The 12,013-nt window shown below is 38.9% G+C and overlaps 1 protein-coding gene across 1 annotated transcript in view; it reads right to left on the bottom strand.

The window, feature by feature from the left end:
- angpt1 (angiopoietin 1) overlaps nucleotides 1–12,013 on the bottom strand; it is a 59,054-nt gene that overhangs the window by 27,130 nt on the left and 19,911 nt on the right. The window contains exons 2-5 of the mRNA XM_085395551.1: nucleotides 9,362–9,517; nucleotides 8,580–8,701; nucleotides 7,129–7,361; nucleotides 96–223 (exon numbers count right to left, since the gene is read on the bottom strand). Coding sequence (XP_085251677.1) covers nucleotides 96–223; nucleotides 7,129–7,361; nucleotides 8,580–8,701; nucleotides 9,362–9,517 — 639 coding nt within the window. The remainder of the gene's footprint in view (nucleotides 1–95; nucleotides 224–7,128; nucleotides 7,362–8,579; nucleotides 8,702–9,361; nucleotides 9,518–12,013) is intronic.

Genomic DNA, 12,013 nt, shown 5'->3' with positions numbered 1-12,013 from the left:
AAATTCACTATAAAAATGCTCCTCAGAGGTGACGAAAGCTGAGATATTTTCACATTACAGAGAAATGCTGGCTGCATGATATCACGGCTTCCCACCTTTTTGGTCTCCTGTGCATTAACGTGGATGGTGTAGACGCCATTCTTATGGAAACCAGCCTGGTACAGGTCGGCACAGTCCCGAAACCTCTTCTCTTCTTCCATGACCTTTGTACTGTTAGGAACAACTGCAGATACACAAGAAATTCGTCATGTTTTTGTCTGCATAACCTCAATGAGTGAAAATTCTCTGGAAAACACTAGGTTACGTCATATTTGACTGAAGTTTACAATTAAAGCCATTTGTTTAACATATGTGGTGTTCAAAAGTTGAAAAATAAAATCTCAAAACCTCCAAAACTCGACAATTCTCTTACTTGCTTAATGAGGAAAACAAAGAAATTTGGAAATGACAGGACTGCTGGATGTGAAAAATGAACGACTTCCTGCCTGGTTGTGTGACAGGTTAAGGAAGTCTTATATGAGCTGTGGAGTGAGCTTGGACAGTTGTTTCCACATGCTTCCCATTTTTACACTGAGCTCACTCCAGCTCCATAAAAATGCACAAACGTGAGTTTACTTATCTTCTAATCTCACTCCATGCAGTAAAAAAATATTAACTAATCCTTCTTGAAGTCTCAAACAATTAAAGCACATTTTTTTTTATCACTTGAACGCCACAAAATGTGCAACCTCTTGTATCTTAAAAGTAGAGTTTAATAAGAATCACAAATTGGCACCAAACCCATAGCTGATACAATCTGCAATATTTCAGATCTACATATTTCACAGGGGGAAGAAAAAAGATAATAAAATTCTCACTGCGAGCGTGACCACCAGATCAACTTTTAGAGCAACCAATTCATTTGCAGCACAGAGGTGATCATTGCTGGATATTTTCACACTCTGAGAGAAGGCTTTAGACTGTGACAGACCAGCTGCATCCATTTCCATCTGCTGATAATTATGGCAGCGTTATTTTGAAACCAAGCAAGGGGGTAAGGACAAAATACTACAAGCTATAAATTTCAAGTTCCTGTTATAACAAGTGGTTTTTATTTACTTTCCAAGCCATACTATATTGGTGGAAATACCTTCCGATTCTCTCTCCTCGCTGTCCCTGCCTTTCGCCTCTCATAGAAGGGGGTTGGTCTCAGTTTTCACACCACTGTTTTTTATTGTTGAAACGGTTGAGTCAAAGAAAATGTCAGGCAAAAGTGAAATGTGTCAGTGATCCTTTGATCCGCCCCACCCCCTCTCCTGGATGCAGAACTTCTCAGCAGAAGCAGGCTGCTTAGTTGGGCGTAGTATTGGAACATTTTGACAAGGTATTGAGTGTCGGCAACAAGAATCCCCCGCTGTGACAGGTTGACGGAGTGGACCCTTGCTCTGCAGACTCTAATACAACAAAGAACGGCCCTGTCGGGTGGTAATTGACCCCAAGCTGGCAGACAGCGGGACACATTTTAGAGGCCTGAAAGATCACTGTCAGAGGGGAGCTTTCTGGTATTCAATCTGTAACAGCGTGGACAATTATTTCACAATTGCCTTTGACATCTACCCTGGTGGAAGAAGACTGTCTGCTGAGGGGACCGGACCCTCCAGCTTCATAGCGGCTCCCTTGAACAGCTTGCTGCCCAGCTTTACAAATATTTTTTATGTCCCAATATTTATTTACCAAAAAATATTTTGTGGTTCAGCTGGGACTCGTATTCACCAGGGGGTTCATGTGAAAAGACCAGCAGGGCTTGGGTGTTTGCATAAATCAGGATCCTTGCCAAATGAGCCCAAATACTTGAACTAGGAAGGTTGAATAAAGGAGCTAAATGGACTACCACAGAAATCCCTGCTCCCATGCGACTATAATCAGTCCTCAGTGCCATTGAGAGTTAAAGTGATTGCAAGCGAATTTCTTTATTTTGCGTACTTGCAGATCAAGCATGAAACACACAAAAAACGATGCCAATTCCTTCCCACAACGCATTTACCGTAATGCAGTGATGATTAATAATTGCCCTTGTGATTTATTACAACATGATTTACTTTTGTCCTATTTTTGGATCTCAGAAATCGCATAGCAAAGTATTAAAATCCTATCCCTTCCCTTTGCCAGATACTTGTCAAGTTGATGAACACGATGCTATTTATATTCAAGGTCAACTAGACCCAAGCTGGGTCTCTAATGAACGAATGCAAGTAACAGAAATCTTAACAGACTTCAAAGAGAAATTGGAAGCAAGGTACTGTATAAAAATACTAGAGCATGTGTGCCCAGGACAGTGTAGAAAAATCATTTAAAATAAATCATTAAATATAAAAAAAAGAACTGACAATGTAATGGGGTAAAACGGTCTACAGAATGTCAAACAGGGAATTGAGGGTAATATATAAGGAGGGTCACTGGTATCGTGAAAATGTTTTGGGTTCTCTCACTTTTATATCAACTATATCTCTTGAAAAAGTACACATAACACGTACACGTGATTTGCTTTTGGATATTCCTTCCATAGAAGTAGTAACATGCAAACCATGTTTTAGCGATACTCAACTCTTTATACTCAACATTCCTATCAACATTTACATGATTTGCCAAATTTTCGCCACCAATAGCTAAATCATTCTTTTACTTTGATGTTTTTTATGTTTGGGCTTCAAACGCCATTTGGTTGATGCTTGTAAAAGGGTTAGAGGTTATTGTGTTCTAGTTAACGAGAGAAAAAAAGTCTGACTTCTAAACTAAAACCATTCTCCCTTCTCTAACCTGAACCAAGTGTTACCGCAACCTAAATCATTGGAGGAAAACGACACAAACCCAAGTCTCTGGTGCCAAACAAAGTTCATGGACTGGAAAGCGGCTTTGTTTTGAAATATTTACCGTACCAAATACTTTTCTTTTCGTGACACAATTCTTTATGCAAGGCCTCTAGTGGGGACATGTGCCGTCTATGTAATCTTTTTAGTTTTATTATGTAGAACAATTTAGAATGCTCGCTAATTGTAATTTGTAGCTTAAATGTATAAAATTGCAAACTTTAGCTTAATAAATATCAGAATAAAATATGCAGTTTTACCCTTATACGTACAACAACAGCGTGTTTGATCGCTACAAAGAAATTAAATATTTCGGTTGCACCCTTAGAAAATGCAGCAGAGTTATCCCTACTTTTGGATAGGTTATTCAGGTGGATGGAAATAACTGCACACACTTTACAACCAGCCAGTGAAGCATGAAAACAATCGCGTGCAGCAAATTTGGTCTGGAGCGTCTAACGAAGTGGTTTACCATGCTCTTTTTTTTTAGGACATTACACAGAGAAAAGGCCATGTTTTTTAGGCATTGCATGGAACCTTAAAATAATTATATTCTGACTAAGCAGCTGTAAAAATGATGAATGTCATTCATTTAGTTGGATAATAGAACACTGTAAAACAAAATCACATTTAGCAGCCAGATTTTTTTTTTAGCACAGTGTTCCAAAGCTGAGGTCAGGTATTGTTCATAACAATGTGTGGCTCAGTGCTCTCTAATGAGGTTCGAGTAATGATTGCAACCTATATAAGAAATCCACTGCAGCATCTGGTCATTCTGAAAATATCTCCCTGGCCTCACTTTGCATAGCAACAGCTGAAACACACACTGGAAACTTCAATTTTAGGAAAAGCAAGCGATGGACAGCTGGTGGGAAAGAGTCTTTTTTTAAATTTAGGGCTTTTTGTAAGCATCTGTCAGTTTCCCCGCACTCAAAGATGATTTGAGGCCACGTTTTAAAGGAAGTGCTCAGGCTCCATTTCCAAACAAGAAGTTATTAACGCAAGCAGACGCCCCCCGATGGCATAAAATGCTAAATCTTCCCTCGAATGAAAACACTCATTTGTTTCTCAAACAAACTAAAGCCCCCCCCTGAACATAGAAAAACAAGCTCTGCTTCTTCTGTGCTTTAAATGCTGCTGAAAAGCAGGCGCGGTGCATCAGATGACCAGTGAGCTCTACCAACTCCTTCACCTTCTTCAGACAGGGCTTCCCCCAGGAGCTATTACAGTTTGACTTATCTGGGCTGGGGTGAGGAAAGGGCAGACCTCTGACCTGCATGCCCGCCCCAACCTTCAACACCCCCTTGGAAGAGGAAAGGACCAACCACAGAGCAGCAGTGGCCATGTTCCATTTCTATCCCCTCTTATTAGGGTAGCCACCAATCATGGGCTGGGGGATGGGCTGGGATACCCTGCTCACCTAACCAACTCTAAAAATGCCACACATGGCACTGAGTTATATGCTATAAAATAATGATTACCAGAGAATTTAATCAATGTTGTTAAATTACAACAACAACAGCAAAACAGATCTACAAGTCTCACATCAAGACACGCATCTTAATATAAGGAATGTGCAGATGATCCATATGGCCCAGGCAGCCCAAAAGGGTCCCAAAAGACCTCCGGTAATTAAATGTAATATATACAAATCCAGACTAAGCATAGAGGCAGTCCGTGACCTTTTTCTGCATGGAACATTAAAATTACAAAAGTCAGCAGCATGATAAATACAAAGCATGTGTTAATCATGTGCAGCAGCTATCCGCTCATGACTCCTTCATCCTTTCAAGCCCTTGTTGTTTCCTGTCTGATGGGAAACGTCGAGAAGCACTGTGGGGTCTCGAGGCGTCTCTGCAGGAAATCCACAAATGGAAATGAGGTTACAACCATCCCCCCTGACACGGACTTGCATGTCAAATCTCCTGTGACCAAAGGGATTTTGGGCAAATGTTAGGATCAAGTAGGTTTTAATGTTTAAATGCCTGAGAAGGGGGTAAATGAGTTCACTGCGTTTGACCGAACAAGAAAGGTTGCATTGCTGTCGGGTCAAACATTAGGCCAAAAGGGAAATCCCTAGTCTCGTATTAACAGTGAGGGACCCAGAGGAATGAAATAAGCCAATTACTTCATGGACAGAGTCGTGTCTAACATCTCGCTGAAGCCGTGTACACGGACTTTATAAAATTAAAGCGTGAAAAGCGATTGTTGTGAAAAGTGCACCACGCTGGTTTACGAGAGCCACTAAATTGCTCTAATGGGAGCACATCGGGTTACAATAAGAAGCATGTTTCTTTCTTCATGCTGCTTTCAATGGTGCTCGGCATTATAGCTAGTGCATCCCTGTGTTACTCTGCATGGGGTAAGGTTTGTAGAACTGGTTTCATCATAATATCACATGGATTGTCAAATCAAAGCTATTGTAACAGAAAGATCTGACCAGAGGAACTAAGTAATCCAAAACAGCTTGCTGCCTCACGGGTCAAACTTAACATAGCCAATCCACAAACTTTGCTTTTCACATTGTGGTTTGGCAAAGGTCAGTAAGCATCTTCTTGCGTTGGGGTCATCGGTGATGGGGGTAGAAAACATTTAGAGCAGTGCATGTCCGACCAATGGATGATTGACAAGTCTTAAAGAAACATAAATATAAACTTTTCTTCCCCATTATAGTCCAAGCCGGTGAATTCTGGACAGTCTTGATTTTTGCTTTAGGGTGAAACAAGAGTAAGAATTTAAAGTTAAGCAAGTGTCTATTTGAGGCTGTATTTACACACAGCAGTGGGTTGCCAGTCACAGGATCTCCCTGTACAACTCCTCCATCCTAGTCACTGTACACAGTGCAATACTTACACCCTTTTGCACATTCTCTACTGTGAAAACAAATAACAAAGTTTACAGTTTAGGGTAAAATGTCAATCATATATATTTAATCTCTGTAATATTCTGCATATTTATAGTTGAGCTGTTTGTATATATGTTAGAGCTATTTCTTACATTTTGTAACTTTATAATATATTGTATTATTTGATTTAATTCAGTTTGTTACTGTCCTTATTGTCTTATAATAATAATAATAATAATAATAATAATAATAATAATAATAATAATACATTTTATTTATAGGCACCTTTAAGACCCTCAAGGTCACCTTACAATACCACAGAACAGAAGCAACAATAAAATATAATAAAACAAAGCAAAATAAAATTTAAACATAAGGTAAATAAAAAAAAACAAGCATGAAGATATAAAATCAAGTATAAAAGCGGAGCACTGTAAAAATGGACTAAGACAGATCAGGTGTATGCAATTCTGAATAGATGGGTTTTGAGATGTGATTTAAAAGTGGTGAGACTACTAAAGGCTCTGAGTGTCATGGTAGTCAGAGCTGAAGAAGAGCGAAGTGAGTATGTATGGAGAAGATCAGATGAATATGGAGGAGCGAGGTTATGAAGTGCTTTAAAAGTAAGAAGCAGGATCTTGAAATTGACATGGAGGTGAACTGGAAGCCAATGGAGCTGTTTAAGAACGTTATATGTTCAGTGGATCTAATTCTGGATACAATATGAGCAGCTGTACTTTGAACTAACTGCAATTTATGGAGAGATTTATGAGGTAGACCATAAAGAAGAGAATTACAGTAATCTAAACGAGATGTGACAACAGCATTGACAAGTATGGTAGTTCTGTTTGGAGTGAGTGAAGTCGAAGGCGGTTAATATTAAGGAGAATAGGAAGACCGAGTGATATTATTTATATGTGCTGTGAAGGAAAAAGTGCTATCGAGGATGACACCAAGACTCTTGACCTGAGGGGAGGGTGTGACAACAGAATTATCAATGGATAATGAAACACTTCTTGTTGGGACTTTAGTCAGTTTTGATTTGGTGCCTGTTAAAATGAATTCTGTTTTATTGCTATTAGGTTTAAGAAGTTGGAGCAACTGTAACCACATAATTTGCTTAGGGATGAATAAAAAGTATTTCTCAAAGGTTTTTGCTCTCAGAATTCTTGACTTGTCTTCATCTACTTCTTTGGCACCACAGACCTCTCCTGTGTTGTCTGTTGTATCTTATATATATAGCACCATGGTTATGGAGGAACGCTGTCTCGCTTCATTGTGTACGGTACCATTGCACATGCTTGAAATGACAATAAACCCGCTTGACTTCACTAGACATCAAAGGATATGCTTTTCCAAGATGGCTACAGTGTAAAACAATATTTATGCTTTGAAACATTCCAAACTTTTACACATTTATGACTCCAGTTTGCTTACCTCCATCTTTAGAGCAGAGGTTGAGCAGGTTGTGGACAGTGTCCATCATCTCCTGCTGCTGTCTCTGCAGTGCCGTGCTGTTTCCTGTGGTCCGGCTCAGCTGGGCTTCCAGCTCTCTGATAACGCCGCTCTGCCTTCCCACGAGGTTTTGGAGACTTCCCTTTTCCTGCTTCAGTGTCTCTAACTCCTCACGGTGTCTCATCTCCATCTCTAACATCTTCTCCTCTAGGAAGCTGAGGGGAAAAGCAAAACGAAAGAGTTTATTATGGAACATGGTGAAGTTGTTAATTATTATTTCCTTCCAGGTCATCCAACGTCTCTGGAATTGCATTTGTTTTCACAGGATTTAAACTGATCCACAGTTGTTTGGCAGTTTATGCTTTAATCCTGCCTCTGATTTACTAGTTATGCAATACATATCAGTTTCATTTATTTGCAATTATGAGCAGGGATCAGGTGATTAAAACATATTTATTTAAATTTCTTCATATTTGACTTTTGGTTCCCACTGCGCCGCCTATGACAGACACCCAAAGTAATTATAATCAACATGTGGCAATACTCCCCTCACTATCTCCCATGAGGTGATTAGAGAACTCCAATTCAGGAACTTTCCCTGACTAAAATACAAACAATGATGTCTGTAGGGTTAGTTGCCATGTTTTCCTCACACAGTATAAACATGTGCTTCATTGTTCACTTTGCAGGCCCATTTGAGGTAAGTGAATACGCTATTACGGAATCTGAGCTTTACAATCTAATACCTCAAAGATGATAGAAGTTGACATCAAATTCATAATCATATCCTCCCTGCAGTTATAAGATCGGTAAAGGAAATACATATGAGATTGAATAATGTCATAATTGCTTAAGCTTAGGAAAATTGCTCTCGGAAATCTATGTCCATAAGCTTCAAGCATAACTGAAGTCTGATTCACCAGAAACTATGCTTTCAAATGGCGATCTTTTTTTTTTTTTAAGTGATTGTCTCAGTCTCTGCAGATATCGCAGTGAGACCTATGGACTGAAAAACTACATCATGTAACACAATCCCGCAGGACTAATCACTGTAAAGAACATGGTTTAGAGTTATGAAAACATATCCCACAGCAATATTTTAATTGCTTGATTTTGCAACAAATACAAAGTGGTCCAAAACGGAAAGCGAGGCTTCGTGGGGTTTAGTTGGATCTACTGAGCACGAAGAGAGTATGAGCTTCTTATCATTGCTGCTGTTTACATAACTAAATATTATTTTGGAAAATCTGCTAACAATGTCAGAGAGCGCTGGTAGTAAGCTTTTGATTTTGTTTATGCAATCATGCAGCAAACAGCAGCAGCGAGTGAAAAATGTTTAGTAAATTTGCTGGCCTTTCGCCCATCGATACATCATCTTTATTACCTCCGGTTTATCTTCGGTTGCCAGTCTGTATTGTGTATTGTGTGTTTACCTGTTCTTGTCATGCAGCTTGCTGATCTCATTGGTCTGGACCATTAATTGCTTCTCCAACTTGTTGGTTGAAAGAGAATTTTCCAGCAGCTGGATCTCAAGCCTTGATGTTTGATTCAGAACCTGCCACGGCAAAAAAATACGGAATACAAAAAATCAATATTATACTTTGTTAGTCCCAGTAATCATAAATCAGCAACAATGTAACAAAATGTAAGATAAACCAAAAGCACTTGAGAAAAAAAACAAAGCACTGTACATTCAAGCCACACATAAATCCCCAGCTTTGTTTTCATTTTGTCAAGCCTACACCTAGAACATGGGAATATGTAGAACATATTTATCTCTACTATGTTTATACTTAAAAAAAAATTGTGAGCAGTTATCGTTTTAGTGCTTTTGTAACCAATGACGTACACAATCTATTGCAATTTGCAGATTATTGCCCATAAAACAATAAAAATGAGCACAGCTTGGGTGAAAACCCATTAGGTGATTCAGTACGTTGAATAAATGAGCTAAAAATGACCCGTGCACTTACTTTTCATCACCTTTTACTCAAAGGTCAACTTTACTCAATTTTCAGTACCCAAAGTACTGAAAGTAATCGATAGGCATTCATACACCATCGTTATTGTCTTTGGCCAGTTTGCTTTTTCTTTTTAAGAAAAAATGTGTAAAATAGTTAGTGAAGCACAGGATATACCTACACAGTGTTATTATAACAATTCACTCAAATATGTAGGCATCTGAAAACATTCGAAAGCATTTTTTAAGCGTTACCTGAGTCTCAACATCAGTGAGTTTGCGTGTTTGTTCAGCAGTCTGAGAGAGGAGGTTGGTTCCCATTTCCAACATGGCTGCAGTGTGGTTGTGGACAGCACTCTGCTGCAGCTGAGCCATCTCTGTTTTCATACTCTCTTTGATGTAGTTCTCAATCTACAGAAAAAAAACAAGGAGGAAGAAGCAACAGATTTACACCCAAAAAAGAAGACAGTGGCATACTGACACTGGTGATTACTGACGGACATCCAGAATATACCATCCACTGTGTATGTGAAGATACTGGCCCATTAATATATAAATGAAAAAAAAAAAAAAATAATCCCAACATCTTCACCATTCAGGTTTCTTAAGTTTATCTAGAAAAATACACACATACTTTTTATTTCATATTACTTGAAAGGAACTCGATTGAAGAATGACCTTAGTGTGTGAATGTGTGTGTGAATGGGTGGATGACTGGATATGTAAAGCGCTTTGGGGTCCTTAGGGACTAGTAAGGCGCTATATAAATACAGGCCATTTACCATTTACCATTTAGTTCATACAGGTGCACAAACATGCTGGTGGTTAGCTGATGCCTGAACAGATGAATAGATATTAGCCGAAGCTTGTCTGGATAGAAGTTTTTCCTCCTTATCTCCAAACTAGTCTGTGCTCCATAGCCAAACAAATGACAATACGGCGGTAAAGGTTTAGGTTCTCCTATAGATTAATTACATAGATCACCTGGATTAAGAATAAACTCTGAATTCTGTTATAATTAGGACATTTCATGTTTTTCTTTTGGTTTTTTAAACAGTGAAGAATATAAAGGTATGGATACAGGGTATGGGAATAATAGCAGGTAGCCAGAAATCCACCAAGAAACTTGTGTCCAACTGCGGCCACGCACAACTGGCTAAAATCTACGCACTTGGCTAAAAATCTGTCAGATACAAACAAGGAGAAATTATGCTACATGCTACAATGCATATACTTCACATACAGTTTATATTGGTGGGCATAACATTTTCAGAAGTGACAGAAATATCTTTTTTATCTGTTTGTATAATTCAATAGAAAACATTTATCCTGCAACTATTTCCAGTAAATGATTTGTATGCAGATAAAAAAATAGACTTTTTTGCTTTCATAGCAAATAAATGAACTGCAATATTTTAATCAATCCAAGACTGATGGATAATAAAAGAGAACCGAGGCGGATCCCTGTTGCTCTTCAGCAGACATTGCCAGTTCTCAGCTATTGGTGTGGCTCTGCCAAGTTGAATTAAGCGTACAATGCAATATCCTCTGTTGGCGACAATATAGAAGTAAAATTAAACATTTTTGCAGGCTGGATTTCAGACATAATATGGCTTCATCTAGCTGTGAACTACACAAGACTGATATAAGTGTCACTTTTCATATAACCTCCAATGGTCTGGCGTCAAGACATAGAAAGAAAACAAGGAGTCTGGAATTTGCAAAGTTCTAATAATGATGGATTATTCTGGCTGATAATGAACCACAGACTATGACTGAGAAAAGGTGATCGGTAAATCTGGAACTCTATGGTTCGTGTGATGATTTCATACAATCATAGACCCCGAGTCTCAGGGCAGTGAGAGGTTTGGCACAGCTTAAGTCATCTCGGAAAAACAAAACGGTATTGAAGAGACAAATGACAGAAACCTAAGAACAGCTATCACTTCACGGTTTGTCTCAGTGTGGCTGAATCATGGCTGGACCTTGCGAGGGTCATAAGTGGAAAGTACCAAGGAGAAAAGAGATTATACAAACACGCCCATTCATGTAAAATCAGCACTTTGGAAGCTGTAAAGTAGGTCTATGTGGGTGTTGGGTTATTTAGATGGTTTCTAACCTCGACTCCAGTTAAATGCAGTGTTTTTTCTTTTACTGACTACCAGCAGAAACTATTGTCGGCAGTAAAAGCAAATAGTTCTTTCCACTGCCGAGCTGAATTTGTGTCACTCAGCAGCAAGATTGGGATAGTGAAAAATGGGTGTATAACGAAAATGCAAAGGTTTTATTCTGCTAAGATAGAAAAAAAACAGGGAATTAAAAAAAATGAATATTCAGCACAAATAATTTGGTTTAAGCCTTCACTCAGTGCTTATTGCTGTTTTAAATGTTCATTCAGTAGTAATGAGTAGTCACAGAGGCCTAGAAAGTGATTCCATGCAACTACCGTTTACTAGGGAAAAATATGTATTCCCTGATGAGTTGGTAAGTAGTTGCTCGAAGTTGCTGGCCTTCACTGGATGAAATCAATCACGAAGAAGGTGCTTAGCATTTACTCTCCAAATGACAGTGAAATTTGAAAAAGTGTAAGTAAAACTGGTGACCGTTTGCCTTCAAAGTCAAAGCTGTGCCTTACCACTGTAACCAACACATTCCAAAAGGTCCAACTTTTACTTTGAAGTTAACGGTCACTTTTTTCAGTTTGTTTGCACTTCTCTCACTACTGCTTGACGAGTACTTTGTGAGTATTTGCAGACAAGTTGGCGTCTTCCAAGCAAACTACTGGCGAACATGGAAACCAGCCAGCAACCCAGCAAGCCAGGACGTTTTTTTGGTGCAGCATCCTATACCTTTTTATCAACTTCCTCCATCAACCACTCAGCATCTTCCTGCACTTCTACCTAGTAG

Source organism: Rhamphochromis longiceps, linkage group LG22 (assembly GCF_057381845.1).
Source record: "Rhamphochromis longiceps isolate RC_006_pf linkage group LG22, R_longiceps_female_GT1.1, whole genome shotgun sequence".
In the NCBI taxonomy this organism is placed as follows: Eukaryota; Metazoa; Chordata; class Actinopteri; order Cichliformes; family Cichlidae; genus Rhamphochromis; species Rhamphochromis longiceps.
Note: the sequence above shows the minus strand (reverse complement) of the source record. Positions and strands in the feature narration are given on the sequence as shown.